The 19,946-nt window shown below is 43.5% G+C and overlaps 1 protein-coding gene across 1 annotated transcript in view; it reads left to right on the top strand.

The window, feature by feature from the left end:
- Positions 1 to 19,946, top strand: part of stk32c (serine/threonine kinase 32C) — a 110,443-nt gene that overhangs the window by 31,118 nt on the left and 59,379 nt on the right. The window contains exon 2 of the mRNA XM_080781792.1: positions 1,111 to 1,166. Coding sequence (XP_080637918.1) covers positions 1,111 to 1,166 — 56 coding nt within the window. The remainder of the gene's footprint in view (positions 1 to 1,110; positions 1,167 to 19,946) is intronic.

Consider the following 19,946-nt stretch of genomic DNA (forward strand, 5'->3'; position numbering starts at 1 on the left):
TGAGCGCACGCACGCCACGCCGCACCCGCACCTGCACGCAGGCACAGTCGCACACGCACACACACACACACACACACACACACACACACACACACACACACACACGATAAGAGGGATTACAAACTACAGTCAGAAGCACACCACAAGTTACAACAACAACCGGCATTGACAGGACTCTGACTCATTGACAGGACTCTGACTCATTGACAGGACTCTGACTCATTGACAGCCTTTTCCTTTTTTCATATCCGGCAAGATAAACTCACTTCATGATGACTGTGATAGATTCTGTTTGTTGTGTTGTTGTCTAAAATCAAACTGTCCCGTCCGAACCGATTTCCGAAGCAAAGTTAGAAAACTGCACAAATAAGTAGGCCATTGCAGAGGGGCAGGATGGCGGAGGTATCTTTGTAATATGTCTCGAATGTCCACACAATGATTATAATTAAAATAGTAAAGTTTAGTGAAAAGCTTCTGCAGGATAGCAAGCGTATAAGAGTCACAACAACTCACGTTAGTCACCCAGAGACAACCTGCTTTACGGCATATTCGTAACCATAGTGATGCTAGTCTCTTAAAGCAGGGGTTCTCAACCCATGGGTATCCTCCCCCCCCCCATGGGTCTCTCTCCGCCCCTGTTCTTCAGACACCATCTTACCGCACTTGCCGTAGCACTTGTACTAGCCTCGATGACCTTGCAGGCGTATGCAAAGGCTAAACTTAATAATTTAGATAGCATATTATTACGTAGACATAGCACTGTACTCAGTTTCATATTATTATGTAGACATAGCACTGTATACTCAGTTTCAGTGTACAGATATTCCACTGTTAGACAGATCTTAGGTTCTTAGCTTGCTTATGCTCCTTGATGACTCTTTCTATGTATTTGATGTATTACCATGCGTTGTTCTTGCTTACTGTAAATCGCTCTGGAGTGTCTGCTAAATGCCTAAATTGTAAATTATAAATTGTAAGCCTGCATGGCCAAGCTAGAGAAAAGACATTGTGTCCCTACATGCCCTGTTCTCTCTTAGCACACCATCTGTTTTGCTAAAGCTGGCACAAACTTTCTGACAGATATTTTCTCACTCTCTTTCCTCTTTGCAGTGAACTTCGACCATTTCCAAATTCTGCGAGCCATTGGGAAGGGAAGCTTTGGAAAGGTACTGTAGATTGTGTGTGTGTGTGTGTGTGTGTGTGTGTGTGTGTGTGTGTGTGTGTGTGTGTGTGTGTGTGTGTGTGCGCGCGCGTGTGCGTGTGTGAGAGAGAGAGAGAGATACGTCTTATGTATGAGTCATAGGATCTCTTGATGATTCTACAGCTCCAATTAACTCTGTAAAACAAAAAAAACAAAAAAGCCAGCCAAAGTAGGCCTTAAGTAATTATCTTTTAGATCCCATCTCACCCCACTGCTTAATAACATTGAGCCTTTTTATTCCCTGCCTGTTTTAATGGTAATTTTGCTTCCTATCGCATACCGGTAGTTACAGAGTGGGAAGTTATGCCCAATTTTGGGCATGTCATTATAGGTGGGGGCATTTTCAAAGACTTTGAAAATGTTTAGAGAATAGCAGATCTATACGAGCTCTCTAAAGACTAAGAATAATATACAATAATATACAAAACACATCATATAAACACATTTTAGTATAGCCTACAGCAGTGACACAGACTACGTGGGGGGAATTGGAAATCGGCAAAACTGTTCATTATTCTTGGCAAATTCCTTCTGCTTTGCTCCTTTTCGAAACATGATTTTGTGTTTACGCTTGGACTAAAATTGTGCCTTTTTTCGTTGAATACATTACCATGTGAATGTATACATGTTAATACTTTCCTATGGCTATTGCTTTGGTTTTCTCCAGCTGTGTGGGCCAAGCCATGCAATTCAATGCCAATAAGACGAGGCCTGACGTCTGAAAGGTCATCCCGTCCCAATATGCAATGCATTTTCCTTTGTTCCTGCCAGGAGATTAGAAAATATATATACATGCGCACACGCACACGCACACGCACAGAGCATACTCTTGTCTTTTTCCATCTTTACTATAATAGCTGGTGTGATAGCTGAGATAATTAATATGAGATCGTTATGCTACATGCACGGCACACAGCTGGGCCCAATTTTCACCGGTGCCTTAATTAACCCATTTTGGGCGGGAAGCCGGGAACCCCTTTTGGTGTTTTAAAGCAGTGTGGCGCACTACGAGGTTGCTATAGTTTTTAAATCGTGAAAATGTATTCTTTCAGAGCGAACGTTTTTAACTCAAATCTTTGCTATATAATCTTTGGTCCCTGGAACTACAATATTTTCAAATAGGGGTCAGAGGCCAATTACATATAATTTGTGGGGGTCCTTGACATGAAAATATTTGAGAACGACTTATATAGAAACATTTTAAACATTTTTCTGAAACCTGTCAGGATTTAGAAGGCATTTGTATAATCGTCCTTAAATCTAAATGGGTTAATTACCCCTTACCCCTTAGCCTTAAACTTCTGCCTTGTTTTAAAGTATTTTCAAAAACATTTAAAAAAACACTTCAAATAGCCGATCTACATAGACACATTGCGAGCTTGTAGATCGGCTATATGAACTATTTTAAAATGTTTTAAAAAAATAGTAAAGAAGTTAGGGGTAAAGCACTGAGGAAAATATCATGGCCCACAGTCTCCTCACAGAACAGAACAGAACTACCAGAGAGCAGTGTTGTTTTTGGCAGCAAATTTATATTTTAGTTTTAGTCATAGTCTTTTGAATAGTTTTCATTTAGTTTTAGTCACCTGGAATGTGTTAGTGTTAGTCTAGTTTTAGTCGACTAAATGTCATAAGGATTTTATTTGACTAAATCTACTGTTGATTTAGTCAACTAAATGTATTTTGGCGGGCCTTGATGCCGTGGTAATGAGTGTTTTTACACTTGCTGAAAATAGCCGATCTACAAGCTCACAACCTAGTGTAAAATGACTTGATGGATCTCTTGTCCACTAGTCCCTCCCTAACATTTTAGTCTAGTTTTTATTTTAGATAGTTTTTTTAGTAATAGTACAACATAAACATTACAGATACTTTAGTTGTCACTGTACAATACTTAAACAGTTGGCATGTTGCACACATGACTAAAATTGCTCTTATTTGTGCATTTCAAACTCCAGCTTGTCCCCGTTCAGGCTGCATGAGTTTTCTGTAATGTGTGGCTCTGGCCCTTTAGCCCTCAGTGACCTCTCTCTGCTCTTCATGCCATTCAGAATATTTACTAGCGAGATTCTCCATACAGTTCCCCCAGACCACGATAAGCCCTGGCGTGTGTGTGTGTGTGTGTGTGTGTGTGTGTGTGTGTGTGTGTGTTTGCGTGCGCCTGTGCGCATGCATGCGTGTGCTTGTGTGTTTGAGAGAGTTTGAGAGAGAGTTTCAGTGATACCGCTCACGTTGGAGTTGCAAAACACTTCCAGCCTCATCCTCTGCCATCCTCTGTCCCGTTGGCGTACGGTGTGAAATACGTGTCAGAACTACGAAGCATGTGTCTGTAAAACTATGGGATGCAGCAGGGGTCCATGAGCAGGGGGTAGGCAGCGGGCGGGAGGGAGGGAGGGGGCCGGTGCAGAGAGAGAGAGAGAGAGAGAGAGAGAGAGTGAGTGCATTTTTTCAGCACCGGCACAAGCTGCGTCATCGCCGACAACATTGTGTTTTCGCGTCGGTCCGACACCCCTGCCTACCCCAAACCTTAATCCTAACCTCACAGAGAGAAGTCACGGGTGAGTTTGAACCGGCAATGCATGTCGGGATCCACGGGTGAGTTTCAACCCGAGTGGATATAGTAAGAGAGTAGCGACACTATAGCGTTGACTCCCATTGTAACAATGGTCATTCTATATCTCAATGGGATAGTTCCAATCCAATGTTTGGAACTATAGCCCACAGGCCTGCTGGAGGCAGTTTGACAGGAGACGAGGAGGAGGAGGAGACATTGTTTACAGCCGGAAACATCTCCTCTCTATAAAATACAAAGGCGTGGCCCACACTGACATTATGTTCCTCTCACCCTCTGTCCTTCTCAGTCCCTCTCTATATTCATCAGATATAGTTCTTCTTGATCTCCTTTTCATGCATAGGGACTAGCAATTTCTTGCTCCCGATGTTTCTGTTATCTCTCTCTCTCTCTCTCTCTCTCTCTCTCTCTCTCTATCTCTCTCTCTCTCTCTCTCAGTGAGCAGGTGATGGTGGAGCCCGACTGATACCGATATTAGGCAGAAAACCTTATATATAAATATATACAAACATGTATTGTACATACGTGCGTATACGTACAGGGACACGCATACATACATACATAGGGACACACATAGCTGTCTATAGGAGTGGCTATAGCACAAAAAAAACAACAACAAGCGACCCGTGCAGCGCTTAATGGACTCTGGCCATAGTGAGAGATTTGATGGAGACACTCGAGACAGTCATATGCAGGTTGTTTGAGGCTGAACAGCCTCAGAGGTATACATGCTTCACACAGCACCATGCTGAGGATAATTGCCTGCCCCCTGGTGCTCTCTGGCTTTCACCTTTTCCTCTCGTCACTCATATCTCTCTCCCTCTCTCTCTCTCCCTCTATCTCTCTCTCCCTCCCTCTCTCTCCCTCTCTCTCTCTCCCTCTCTCTCTCTCTCTCTCTCTCCCTCTCTCTCTCTCTCTCTCCCTCTCTCTTTCCTTCCAAGAAGCAGAGTCTGCAGCCATGCTGCATGGCTCATTAAGGGCCTGTTAGAGCGACTGGATGAGACACCCAGGAGCCCCCCCCCCCCCCCCCCCCCCGGTCGGGTCGCACCCCCCCGAGACAATGTCCTCTACACTGGGGTGCTGCTGCTGTTGCTGCTAATAAAGTGACAGCCTCTTAATGCCATCCCTTGGATATAGAGGGACGAATCGAATGTCTCAGCAGCAGAGAGATGGTGTGTGTGTGTGGTGTGTGTGTGTGGTGTGTGTGGGGGGTCAGAGGTGGCACGAGGGAGCTCAGCTGGTGGCTGTAAAGGCCATCTACCCAAGAGCCCTCATTACGACACCTTGTGATGCAGGGAGGTAGAAAGAGTGTGTGGAGGAATGGAGAGAGAGGGATCTCTGTGTAGATCTGTGGTTATAGTTGGAGGGAGAGAGAGAGAGAAGAGAGAGAGGAAAAGGGGGCGTTGACGAGTGTTGACGTTTGATTCTTCGGTTTTTTTGCAGCTGCAATATGCGTGCACATGCAGCGAGCAACGTAAACGCTCAGAGTTCAATCAGCGCAGAGGCCCGCCGCCAGCCCGGGGTGCATGCGCGCTTGCGGCTAATTATCCGGCCGTGCTTTTGGAAGACTTTGACACTTCATTTCGTGGCTTTAGTTTTTGTGAAGACCGACCGACCGCCCCTCCCTCCCTCCCTCCCTCCCTGTCCGGCCTCTCTCTCTCCTCCTGTCCGTCACAGCCCAGGTGTGTTGATGACTTGATGAAGGCTGGCGTTGCAGAGTGGAGGGCTGCTGCTGCAGCTCTGCCGCACCGCGGCCTTAGGCAACCTATTAGCCTAGAAATGTGTGCCGTCTCCACCACACCGACCACACTTTATAGTTCTAGTCACTGCTCAGTGCAGAGCATCCGCTGCATAGGCATTTAAACAGCAGGACACCATGTCTATTCAAACTTTTCTTTTCTAGCTCCAAGGCTAAATAGCTGCATTACACACTGAAAATGTGGGTGATTAATAATGCATAATGGCTTTTCTTACTCAAAACTGGAATCATGCCCTTGTGACATCCACACCCTGTCAACACCGACTACGTTTAGCCTATTTGCTAAAATATCTGGAATGTCCAGCTATTATATTAATCCCATACAAGCAGCTCCTTATTCAACTAGTGCATGTCTATTATAAGAAAAGAGTGGAAGCATGACCTTGAGGTTGATGAAATGGTCAAGAGAGTATTTTTGAGGCATTAGCAATCTAGTGGTGAGTGAGAGTGAGGGAATGAGGTGAGTAGTAATCATGGATCAGACTCAGAGAATGGTTCTGATCTCTAAATATTATTCTGCTGTGAAGTCTATCTTCAAAGACATCGCACGTCAGAGCACATGAATACGATTGCACACTTTGACTGTATTACGTGGAGTGATAATTATACCGTAGCACTTGCATGCGATTGCATACTATTAATACTGAATTCTTTGTAGCAGAGTATTTGCCACAATAATGTATACACATGCCCTCCAGAAAAACGCAGGCAAAAATCCTTGCTTATGCAAAAAATATATATATTGTGGGAAGTTGCAAAATATGCGGGACGTTTGCATAATTCGGCTGGTTTTAATCTGTCAAAAAGCAGCATGGCCAAATCATCATAGTCCAGCAAGCTGGGCTCAGCATGGTGGGTAAATAACCATGTGTGCCGTAATGTCTGAAAATTGTGTGAGTACACACATTATTCTCATCATTGGGCTGTAGGACATCCAACACCCGCAGACTTTTCTGAACACTCCCTAAGTGTAATTGTATCCCATTCCTGGGAATGACAGAGGTTTGGGGGAAAATAGCTATGGCATCATCATGCAGACAACGGTTTGTGGCCCATCCAAGAATGTCGACGACTGGAGTTCCTTCCACTATAGTGCTGCACAATTAGATTCAGACACCTATGCGATCTCATTTCTACATTTGAGCAAGAATCGTGCAGCACTAGTTGGCTGTCCAATTAATTTAAGTCGAGCACTTTGATGTTTGTCTGTTTAAAGCCACTGCCAGGTGCCATGTTTTGAATGTAATGTTCAGCAACTACAGAATAAAGACTAATTTGTTTCATAAAAGACAGATAATCGATCCAATTGCATCTGTAACCGCGCGTCAACCAGCCTGTGAGCTGGCTGTCTGCCACTCATCCCCCACCGCGATGGCATTGGCTGTGCTGCATGCGCTGATTCAGCCGTGTTTGGTTTGAAGTTATATCGAGTAGTATGCGCCGTGTCGGGGTGAGCTCTTTCTTCCCGTCAGTGTGATCATGCGTCTCTGCTGCGTTGCTCTGCACTGTCTGTCTGCAGCCCTTGTGGCTGCCAGGGATATTTGCCTCTCCCCTTCCCATTGGCCAGAGGGAGCTTTGCTATTGCTTGCCGTACCATTGGCTAGAAGCAGCCAATCACGTCACCAACATCAGTATGAGTAGGTGGCGATCTTGTAGTCTACATTTCATCTGACCAAAAAAAGAATCGTGATCTCAACTCTTATGGAGGAAAATCGAGATTCGAGACATTTGAGCAATAATCGTGCAGCACTATCGTTCACCATATTCTCCACTCTTGAGGAATTATTTATTTTCTATGTGGACAGGTAGAAAGTATATACAATCAGCCTTTGCTTGCTGCAACGGGTGCAGCTTAAGATGTCATAACAGATCGATGAGAATCTGTGGCCAGACACAGAGGAGCAACAGGATTACAGGATCGAGATTCAATTTCCCAGCACTGTAACTTTATTTTGTTATTGAAGTGTACTACTGCATAATAGTAGGCCTTTAATGTTTCGTTTACACAGCACTTTTTGTTTTTGTATTGAGATGCTGCAGGTTTCTTACATTCCATGTGAATCTAATAAGTGCTCTTTTGGATAGCACTTCAAGTTCAAATGAACATCGTATCAACAAGCATTTATTTAACAGTTAATACGATATGAGTCCTTATAAGATGCTTATTAACCTTATTATTTGTTAATAATTAATCCTTATATTATAAGGATATATAAGTCTTAATAGTCTTACAATGTCCCAAAGGTATTATTATACATGTGGAATTATTGCTGGGATGGTTCTTATAACTGTTCTGTCTGAATACAAGGTTCTGTTCTTATGTTTTCAGAGTACGGTATATCCTTTGAGACAGTACATTGTACACCCTTAAGGGGTTGTTGTTATTACCCGTTGTTCTTTGTCCTGCCCGTGCCATGCAGCAAAAACAAAGAGTGCCTGAAGGACATTTTCCTGATTGCTTCCGTGAGTCCCTCTGATAAAATAAAATATAATTCACCTGGATTACAAGCCATAGCAATACTAACAGAGTGCCCTTTTAACAGAGACTTCAAGGCCTGACACGTCAAAGCAGAGGAAAGCGTATGCTGGGAGCCAACCTTAGAACAAACAACCTTTGTGCTGGTTGAAGAGCAAGTGAGGTCGAAGCATGTTTGCTATAATAACGGCCGTTCCCTCTTTTTTTCAACTAGTGCCCGGATTGATCATCTCCCATTTTTTTTCATCTGATGTCTTATTCCGTCTGATCAAGGAGCACCGTTTACTATTTCAAACGTTTCGAATGCCATCAATGCATTGAAAGGGACGAAATCACGTCTAATCAGAGCATTCAGTGCTCCAGTAGACGCGTCTACTGACCTACCAAGATCTCAGTACGCTGCGCTCCATCACGACTGCCAGCGACGACGCACGTTGTCAACTGACTACATGACGTTAACATTGGCTACATTGGCCTGTTAAAACTGATGAGGTTATGGGACTTAGATAGATAGATAGATAGATAGATAGATAGATAGATAGATAGATAGATAGATAGATAGATAGATAGATAGATAGATAGATAGATAGATAGATAGATATAATTTGTGCCATGAGCTCTTTTTTCCCTTCTCTCGCCATAATTTGCATCTCTCGCCAATATGGTGATTTTTGCACTTGTCTGTCTGTCTCTTACTTTCCTGATGCAGGTATTCAAGTCATGATGCAACTGTTCAGGTATTCCATAAGCTGACTGTGACACATTCTGCCTACTAGATGAAACACACACACACACACACACACACACACACACACACACACACACACACACACACACACACACACACACACACACACACACACACACACACACACACACACACACACACACACACACACACACACACACACACACAACTGAAACCTGTCTATGCTGCAATAGCCCCTTTTTACTGCTTGCTTAGGGAGAGCAGAGCACTTTCACTATTCAAGCAATTACAATTAGAAGGACAACACCACAGTTAGATGTTGATTGCATACTAATATGCAGTACAGTTTAGATTAAAGAGTGTTGATTGCATACTAATATGCAGTACAGTTTAGATTAAAGAGTGTTGATTGCATACTAATATGCAGTACAGTTTAGATTAAAGAGTGTTGATTGCATACTAATATGCAGTACAGTTTAGATTAAAGAGTGTTGATTGCATACTAATATGCAGTACAGTTTAGATTATGCTCTTTAATCTGCTATTGGTCTTTTCAAGAATCCAGAGGGATTTATTTGTAGCTTACTCAAACAAGTACAAGCAACAACATTTTGGGGAGCCATGCATTGATTTTGGTACCATTATGAGAGATAACAGGCAAACATTGATCAAAGTAACAATTATTCTACATTCTCTAATTGTGTAGACTTCTTGTAAATTAACTCAAATGTAATGCAGATGTTTAACAATAATTTAACTCTTGAGAGCGTGTGCTAACTCACTGTTTCAGCTCGGTTAGGGTCTTGATGTTGGAGTCTTCTTGGGACCTCTCTCCACTGTTTTGAACCACACGTATCCTAAACTCCTTAGCACCAAACTGGAAAGAGAAACAGAAAAGGATGAGTGAGTGTTCATGTGTGCGTGTGAGTTAAAGATCTATAAGGGTCCATTTGGTTACCAACTGCTCATCATTTAGCTGGAGACCACCTGGAACCCCTCAAGGACCACTGGTGGTCCCCGGGCCACTGGTTGAAAACCACTGATATAAACTATATGTCCTGATACACTTTTTTCCGATACCACAATTTCTGTGTTAGCCGATACCGATACCGAATACCGATACCAGTGTTGTGAATAGCTATAGCTATATATCTCGTGTTGTGTTTATAGCAGACTCCTCACTCAAATGTGCACTTGCAGTTTGGGCAACTCCAAAGCAAGCTCCACATGCCCCAAACATTTTATTTACCTGTCATAGTGTTAGACTGGCATATGACCCGATATGACAAATAAGGGCCCATACCGATACTTTTCTGATAACGATACAGTATCGTATCGGGACATCTCTAATATAAACCATCATTACAAAAAAGAAAAGAATAGAACCAGTCGTAGAACTGAAGTTCTTTTTGGTGGAGAAGGGGGCTAATTGGGTGGGCCACTGGGACAGCAAGAAACCTCACGAGGCCAACAACATCCCCCTTTTTAATCCCAAAAACTAAAGCAAAGTGCCAGTTAATTCTGAAATCAATAATCATTAACATGAGAGCTTCATTATATGCAATAACACGAATTATCACAGCTTATTAACTCTCTTTGTGATTAGTTTGTTTTAGGTCTTGCATATACAGAGTGAACAAAAATGTTAACCCAAATATAAATTGAACACTGCGTGCTGTACCCTCCATCCAACTGTGTCGGTATGCCATCCTGTGTGCCGCATCTGTTTTGAGGTTTTTCAGGCCTGAAAATAATTCTAGACACATAGACACAGTGATTGGACGTTACTTAGTAACAGCTGTTAGTTGTCACTGCAGTGAGTCTATCTCTGCACAATTGTCATCGGGACATATTTCTGGACATTTACCATATGTGCGCATAGCATACAGTATGCGTCTTTGTTCTATTGTAGAAAAATACTTTTTACTGTTGGAGAAACTTTGCGATCATACTGTAGAGAGTCTGTCAAACAAATTTCACTGCCTGACTCTGGCTCCATGACTATTGACGATATGCACACGGCTGCCATCTTGCCAGCAAGGTGCCAACTAGGTGCAACTTCCCATCAACAGCCCATTCATCCAAACAGAAAAGTATTATCTAATTGCAAATTCAAAACAGGTGGTACACATAGGCTGTTGACTGTCGAGTGATATACAACGAGCACTTCCGACTTCCACTTCCTTGCTGGCAACTGATGGCAGCCGTGTGCATATAGTCCATGCTGTACGTTTCACCCTAAACCCTTTGATTTCCTTGGAGCAGAATTAAGAACCAAATGAAAAAGGGAATTATTTCCTCTCTCACATGATGACCTGTTCATCAGTGCCTGGAAGTATATTTGCCTCGCTCATCACTCTCTCTCTCTCTCTCTCTCTCTCTCTCTCTTCACTCTGAAAAACTCTCCCGCTCTCGCGTTTGCGTGTGCGTGTGTGCAAGATATTCTTCTTTTTCAAACAACTACACACATACAGAGCTGTATGTTTGCTCTATATGTTTACACCAGTGATGCTCAGTGATTCTCTTTTTAGTTTCAAAGACCCCTGCAGTTCGATACAGTACGCTTGATGTATTCAGCCGCTGGTGGCCGTAGCCAATATTTCAAGAAGGCATACATACAGTATAGCCCCTTGAGATGCAGCATCTCATAGTCAAAGGGGATAAAAACGTTCAGTACACAGATTCACATAATACATGACACAGATAGCTTGCTCACCCTGCACTTACCCCACCACATACCACATTATCATCAGCTGTGCAAATACATCAGTGTATACTGTATATTCAGTATTTTAGCCGTGACGTACTGTAAGCACCCCCTCCAGAGGTCCCACTGTTTGTGTCGCTTTTGAGTTATACTGTGTCCCTCCGTCGGACTAAATCTGAGACTAAAACAACCACGAAGGTCTCATTTTACCGCTTTCCTTGCAACAACAAAGCTACTGGTCTCCCAAAACTGGCTGTGACAGGCCGTCTGCCCCACACTGAATACTATCACCATTTTATTGTCTCCACCAGGCCGAAAGCTAAACAACATTTTTGATGACTAAGCTAAATGGCATTTTAGACTGACCAAAACGAAATCAAAATTCGCTGTCAAAATCAACATACACGTACACCAATCTCTGAATAATGGATGCATAATGGAAATCCTAATTCCATTTGACTCTGTGACCCTTATGGGGTCCATTGTGTACACTCAGACTAAAACCAATAGCCTACTGAGAATTTCACAGTGCGTTTTTTTGTTGTTGCTGAAACGTCACTCACACGTTTGCACGTGCCTTCTCCTTAGGCTTCTGGTCCACTTGGCACTTACCTGACCCAGAAAACGGGGAAAAACTCTGCAGCTTCCACCACTGACTCCACTAAATTTAACACCCAACCCTTTTTTCCTCCTTTTTCTGTGAGCTTTGTCATCCCGGGAGGCTCTGGGCCGTGTGACAACAATTGATAGGGTTGCTAACTATAGCAGAACAGCAAAGAGAAGGGGGTGGGTGGTGGAGGGGTTGGTGGTGGAGGAGGATGCATATATGAAGAGGTAAACATCAACCCTGGGATGCTGGGATAAACAGCCAGGCTTCTCTTTGAAGGGCGACATGAAAGAGCTTATTTTTTTTATTTTTTTCTGAATGATAAGTTGCAGCTAATATGCTTTTAATATGTGCATGTGTTCAAAGAGCATGTAACATTAAGATTATAAGCGCGAGGGAGGGAAAGCTGGAGGCTGAAAGAGAGAGGGAGCGGACCTGGGCATGTGGTGTGCCCTTATCGCTCTCTTTCATCGTCTGGGAGAGATCTTGAATGAGGTACAAAACAGAGCATTAAAGGGCGAGTTGAATTCAGCTGGCCATGGTGAGCTTTAAAGCTCAAATGATTTTGTGGTTCGATGTGCATCACGATTAGAGCCCTCTAGTCTACACCTCTATCGATGTGTATCCCGATTAGAGCCCTCTAGTCTACACCTCTATCGATGTGCATCCCGATTAGAGCCCTCTAGTCTACACCTCTATCGATGTGCATCCCGACTAGAGCCCTCTAGTCTACACCTCTATCGATGTGCATCCCGATTAGAGCCCTCTAGTCTACACCTCTATCGATGTGTATCCCGATTAGAGCCCTCTAGTCTACACCTCTATCGATGTGCATCCCGATTAGAGCCCTCTAGTCTACACCTCTATCGATGTGTATCCCGATTAGAGCCCTCTAGTCTACACCTCTATCGATGTGTATCCCGATTAGAGCCCAACTCAAATAGCCTTTCATTTAACTACTCGCAAGCCCTATTCATTAAACTAGCAATGCATCACAATGCAACACATTGGGGGGAAAAAAACATTTGAAACGTTGCCAAAAATAGGGATTAAAAGTGGTTCAAAATATGGAAACCATTGGCTGCATAATTGGAAATACTGGAAAAAGTCAAATATAATAATATACATGTCTGTCTGGCGCTATAGTGAGTTTCAACTGGCTGCCCTGGAGCCTGCAGACAGAACAGAAGCACTGCAGTAGCTTTGGAGCAGTTGTCTCTGTTACGTTTTAGGATCTCTAGAGGACTGAGAAACCCAGATATACTGTGTGTGTGTGTGTGTGTGTGTGTGTGTGTGTGTGTGTGTGTGTGTGTGTGTGTGTGTGTCGTCTCCATAAGGTCATTGATTTGAGCCCCACAAAGGTCTCTCTGGCCCTCAGCAGTCCTGTGTTGTATACCGTCACATACTGAGTCTGCTTGAAAGCAGTATTGTTTTTGTCAGGAAAATTAGATTTTCGTTTTAGTATAGTCTCTTGAATAGCTTCCATTTAATTTTAAGGGCCTTACAAACGGGAAGCGAGGAACGCACATGTTGTTGCCTGGATCAACGACAGGTTTGCTACAGGTCTGCTCAATTAAACGCCAAGGGAAAAAAGGATCTGAACACCTCAATGGACTGGGCAGATCGGAGAGGGAAAGGTAGGTTGTTCCAGGGCGTGGGGGTTGGCTGAAGCAAAGGCACGGTCGCCCCTGTTCCATTTGGTTGTTTCAAATACAGTTAGTATAGTGACTATCAGCCGACCTCAGAGCCCTGGCTGGAATGTAAGGCTGCAGAAGCTCGGTGAGGTATACCGGGGGCTAGCCCGTTTAAGGATTTATAGGCAAATAAAAGGACCTTAAAATAACTCTAAACTTGACAGGGAGCCAATGTCTGTTGTCTGCCGAAGCAGACAACCCGCAGCACTCCAGGTTAGAACAAAATCCTGCTAGGTGCAAGGCTCGAAGATACAGGATGAAATGAAGAAAATGCCAGCTCTCATTACATGATTTTATTTACCTCTGATGAGAGTGAACAACATACGCGTTTTAGGCCTGGTTGTCAATGTCCTGAGGAAGGCCAACCAGGCGTACGTTGTTCACTCGGTGAGTCCAGTAGAGAGATGGGTATAAGAAATGGTGGCTCTCAAGCAACCACAGGTTCCTGAGAAACGATTGGCAATTATATGGGGCGCATGAATTGAGCCATTAGAGTAACTGCCAGTCAAATTCTTCTTCTTCTTTTTTACATATTTTTAACTCTAATCTATGGGCCTGTCAATCTTACTTTCCCCTCTGCTTAGCCTGATAAATGTGGCAGCACAAAGCTCTATTGTATTGGTATTCTTAAGCACCTAAAAAAGGCAGCGCTGGCCGTCTTGCGTCTTTGAATTGAGCAGCTCCATTCAAGGTACTAAATGTTGTTTCTATTTCAGGAGCATTCATTGCCCTGAACACCCACGCAATTTGAATGTAGTTGAAGAACAAAGAGTCTCCTGGGCTAAATTATACAAGCTGACTTACAGGTATTTGACGCTTCCCCGATTTTCCTACCCGATTTCGCACCAGTGAGGGGAGGGAGGGGCTAGCCCACACCGTGCCCTCCGGCTTCCTCGATGTTGTAAGATGATAAGAGTTTAACACTTTCGGGTCCTTAGATTAATATAGCCATCCTACCTATAGGCTGCCAGGATTGATCTATTACCTTTGGAGCATACGCCCAAGTATTTGCAGCTTTGATTCACGAAAATCCGCGAGAAAATGGTCCCGTGGGTTATTGTTGAAGAGAAAATCATGCCGCCATTGCGATGCAAAACAACAACAGGCTGCACAGGCTCGATTTCCGGTTTTGTCATCATAATGCGACGGCCTCATCACCAGGTCTGCGACAAATCCACTCTTTTCTTTTTAATTATAAAAAAACGGCGAATTAAACACATAAAACAAACAGCGGGTTTAGCGTATTAAGCAGCACCGAAACATGGATTAAATAGAGGGGAACACGGGTTATGCAGATAATGCAGTAGAACTAAACATCATGGATTAAAAGGTAATACAAACAGACGTATCTAGGTTACAACAGGTCCAAATGGGTGAGTTGCTATTTTACAGCAAAGGAAAGTAAAAATATTCTGTTCACTCAACATGAATCATAATTGCTGTGCCTGACCGAGATGATGAATCACTTTGTCACTGTGAATTACACAGTGTCCTGCTGAATGCTTGTCCAGTGAGTGACCTCCATCATTTCCTCAGGAGTATACTAGTATACACCAATGACCATGAGTCTCATAATTCTAAAGGCTCAATGAAACCTTTTCACATTTCAACACGTATCCCACATTGTCCATGTTCACAACATGGCCTTGGTTGTTACTTTTTTTATATTAAAAACATATATAGATGCAACGTGTTCGGCTGAATTTGACCAAATGCGGTGCAGAGTTTTCTTCACGAATAGTCCGCATTGAGTGACAGACTCAATTCCGGCTTTCGCTGAAGCCGTCGTATTATCCCTTCTGTCTGTCCTGCTATAGCACCGTGCTCGTTGTGCATGCAGATCATCTCATTTGAACAGTCAGTCATACTCTGGATTTGTCATATTCCGGAGCCCAATTAATCAATTTAGACCCGAGGACGATTCTACAAATGTCTTCTAAAGCTTTCTGAAAAACCTTTGTATGTCTGTCGTTCTCAAACATTTTCCCATCTGAAAATATGTTGTTCCAGAAGCAAAGATTTGACTCGGAGCTTGTAGATCTGCTATTTTTCAATAGCTAAAGAATAACATAATGCTTAAAACACCAAAAGGGGTTCCCGCCTAGAATGGGTTAAGACTCGATATGCCATTAAAGACATGATGTGGTGTTTCCGACACCAGCCAGCCAGCCAGCGTGAGATGTTTGGAGGAGGCTTGGTCTCCAAGATAATGGCTATGATAATCACTGTTGCTTCACGCTGCATTATACCATACTCATACTGTACATACATTGCTGCTCCCATCACAAGGCCTGTGACAAGCCTGCATGCCATTGTTATCCTCCTCACTAGTAGAATTGTCTCATTAGCAGCACTCAAAAGTTTGAAACACACACAGCATTTTTGTGTGCATAATACCATTATTTTCTCTCTCAGTATGTAGTATGTACTGTAGGCCTATACACAACACACACACACACACACACACACACACACACACACACACACACACACACACACACACACACACACACACACACACACACACACACACACACACACACACACACACACACACACACACACACACACACACACACACACACACACACACACACAGCAAAATAGCATGCTTGTTTCCTGGCTTTATTTAGAATCTCCCGCTGTTTTACTGTGCTTTGCAATTCAATTCATTGCATGCATGCCAGCCGAACAGTGTCTTGGCTGACCCCGCAAAGATTAGTATAGTATATCCAGCAAGCGCGTGTCAAGCAGCTCATTATTAGCAATAATCCACAAACTTTCACATAACGCAGAGAAAGAAATTATTATGCCGCTGAAAAACGTTGTTACCTCTGTGCCCATGCTTCAGAGCTTAGACCTGAGGATTCTCAGATTCTACAAATGTCTTCTTAAATCCTGTCCTATAGAAAACCTATATCATATCAGTGGTGCTCAAACTTTTTCATGTCAAGAACCTCTATGTATTTGGCCGCTGACCTCCATCTGGAAATATATTCTTCGAGGGACCTAGCTAGCTCCCAGAAGCAAAGATTTGAGTTAAAAATGTTTGCTGTGAAAGAATATATATTCAAAGATTTGCACACGTTTTCATGATTCTTCAACAGCTAAAGTTTTAAATAATGGTTAAAGTGGTTAAAAGCTATAGCCGTAGCGATACGGTAATATCACTGCGTGGATATTGTCCCTCTCAGTGTTCATTTTCCCCCCCCCGCAATGTCCCGGGGGACACATGCATCAGTGAGCAGGAACTGGGGATGGCAATGAAGGACCGGAAAGTCTAGCGTGGCATTGTGAAATCCATGCTCTCGACCGCGGTCGGAAAATGATGATGAGTCGTACAGAGGAGGTACTGTACCTACCTGTGTATGATGTGTCTCACACAGAGAGGAGGTACTGTACCTACCTGTGTATGATGTGTCTCACACAGAGAGGAGGTACTGTACCTACCTGTGTATGATGTGTCTCACACAGAGAGGAGGTACTGTACCTACCTGTGTATGATGTGTCTCACACAGAGAGGAGGTACTGTACCTACCTGTGTATGATGTGTCTCACACAGAGAGGAGGTACTGTACCTACCTGTGTATGATGTGTCTCACACAGAGAGGAGGTACTGTACCTACCTGTGTATGATGTGTCTCACACAGAGAGGAGGTACTGTACCTACCTGTGTATGATGTGTCTCACACAGAGAGGAGGTACTGTACCTACCTTTGTATGATGTGTCTCACACAGAGAGGAGGTACTGTACCTACCTGTGTATGATGTGTCTCACACAGAGAGGAGGTACTGTACCTACCTGTGTATGATGTGTCTCACACAGAGAGGAGGTACTGTACCTACCTGTGTATGATGTGCTGGCTCTGCAGGTAGTCCAGGGCCAGGGTCATCTCGCACAGGTAGAGCTTGACAGCGTCCTCGGTGAAGGTGACTCCCTGCTGCAGGTGGTATCGCAGGTCTCCTCCCAGCAGGAGGTCCACCACCATGAACATGTCCTCCTCGTCCTGGAAGGAGTACCTGGAACAAGGTCATAGGGCTCAGTCACGTGACCTTTGTTTTTGTTGGAAAGGACACTCAACAACAACCAGTGGTGGGGAAAAGTATTCCATTTTACTTGAGTAAAGGTATCGATACTGCAATGTAGAAGTGCTCTTGTTGCAGTAATAAGTCCAGAATTCAAAATGTACTTGAGTAGAAAAGTACAAAGGTATTGCCATGGCATTGAAATATAATTAAAGTACCAAAAGTAATAGAACTCGTTGTACAGAATGTTCCCTTTTCAAGTTTTCAAATGCATGAAAATCTTTTGAAAAGATCTACGAGTAGACGTAAAAGTAGGTACTGAAATTTGAAAATATTCCAGTAAAGTAGAAGTACCTTTTAAAAAGTAAATGTAATTAGTTACTTTCCACCACTGCACAAAACACACACACACACACACACACACACACACACACACACACACTTTATTTAGAATCTCCCGCTGTTTTACTGTGCTTTGCAATTCAATTCATTGCATGCATGCCAGCCGAACAGTGTCTTGGCTGACCCCGCAAAGATTAGTATAGTATATCCAGCAAGCGCGTGTCAAGCAGCTCATTATTAGCAATAATCCACAAACTTTCACATAACGCAGAGAAAGAAATGAATATGCCGCTGAAAAATGTTGTTACCTCTGTGCCCATGCTTCAGAGCTTAGACCTGAGGATTCTCAGATTCTACAAATGTCTTCTTAAATCCTGTCCTATAGAAAACCTATATCATATCAGTGGTGCTCAAACTTTTTCATGTCAAGAACCTCTATGTATTTGGCCGCTGACCTCCATCTGGAAATATATTCTTCGAGGGACCTAGCTAGCTCCCAGAAGCAAAGATTTGAGTTAAAAATGTTTGCTGTGAAAGAATATATATTCAAAGATTTGCACACGTTTTCATGATTCTTCAACAGCTAAAGTTTTAAATAATGGTTAAAGTGGTTAAAAGCTATAGCCGTAGCGATACGGTAATATCACTGCGTGGATATTGTCCCTCTCAGTGTTCATTTTTTCCCCCCGCAATGTCCCGTCCCACATTTCAATACTAGGCCGTGGTTGGTTATAGCCTGATTCCAGACGAATCTGGTTGGCCGTCACCATTGAAGTAGCCTCGGAAACCCAGACGTTTTTATTTCCAGGGAAGAAGAAATAAGTCTGGGGCCGAGTCCACTTCATTTCGGCATACTTTAGCGGAAACGTCGCTCACTCTCTGCTGATTTCTAACCTTTGTGAAATTGACACACACACACACACACACACACACACACACACACACACACACACACACACACACACACACACACACACACACACACACACACACACACACACACACACACACACACACACACACACACACACACACACACACACACACACACACACACACACACACACACACACACACACACACACTCTCTCTCTCTCTCTCACTCTGGCGCTCTAATTAATTAGTCTCATGTCCAGCAGCTTTGCCTAGTTTCTCCCGGCGGATCCTGCCGGGAGCTGCCTATGCCATAGAAAGCATAGCTGAATTCCAGTCTACCATTGAAGTGAAGTCCTTCCACAATTAGCAGCAGGGGCCAGACTTAATCTGCCTGCATGGGGCAATATGCATTGCAAAGGCAGATGAAGGCTGGCTACGCGAGGCTAGTTAAAAGCTACCCTGGAACAACATATTTTCAGATGGGGGTCGGCGGCCAATTACATATATTTTCGGGGGTCCTTGACATGAAAATGTTAAGGACTGACATAACGACTGACATAAACATGGGTTTTTCAGAAAACTGTCAGGATTTAGAGGGCATTTGTATAGAATCGTCCTCAGGTCTAAATGGGTTAAAGCCTTAAAGTCACTTTATTGTTTCATGACAGGCATGGTACGTATGCTGCAAAGCAGACAGCACAACCACCAACGTGTTTCGGCTTACAGCCTTCGTCAGCGTTGTATGCTGTAGACAACGGAAGTGTCACATTTATACCACCCTTGTGAGTCTCCATCTAAACCTGGCTGAGGATCAGTCATACGCACGGAGATCATTATGTCAACACCAGGCCGCATTGCACATACATTCTAGTTTATTAGACACACAGAAATATATACTGTACACATGTACAGGACAGGACACATGACATGCCTAGCAGATATGGAAGAGAGGATGAGAACAGAATGAACAGGAACAG

Source organism: Protomyctophum bolini (genome assembly GCF_963924005.1).
Source record: "Protomyctophum bolini genome assembly, chromosome: 14".
Lineage (NCBI taxonomy): Eukaryota > Metazoa > Chordata > Actinopteri > Myctophiformes > Myctophidae > Protomyctophum > Protomyctophum bolini.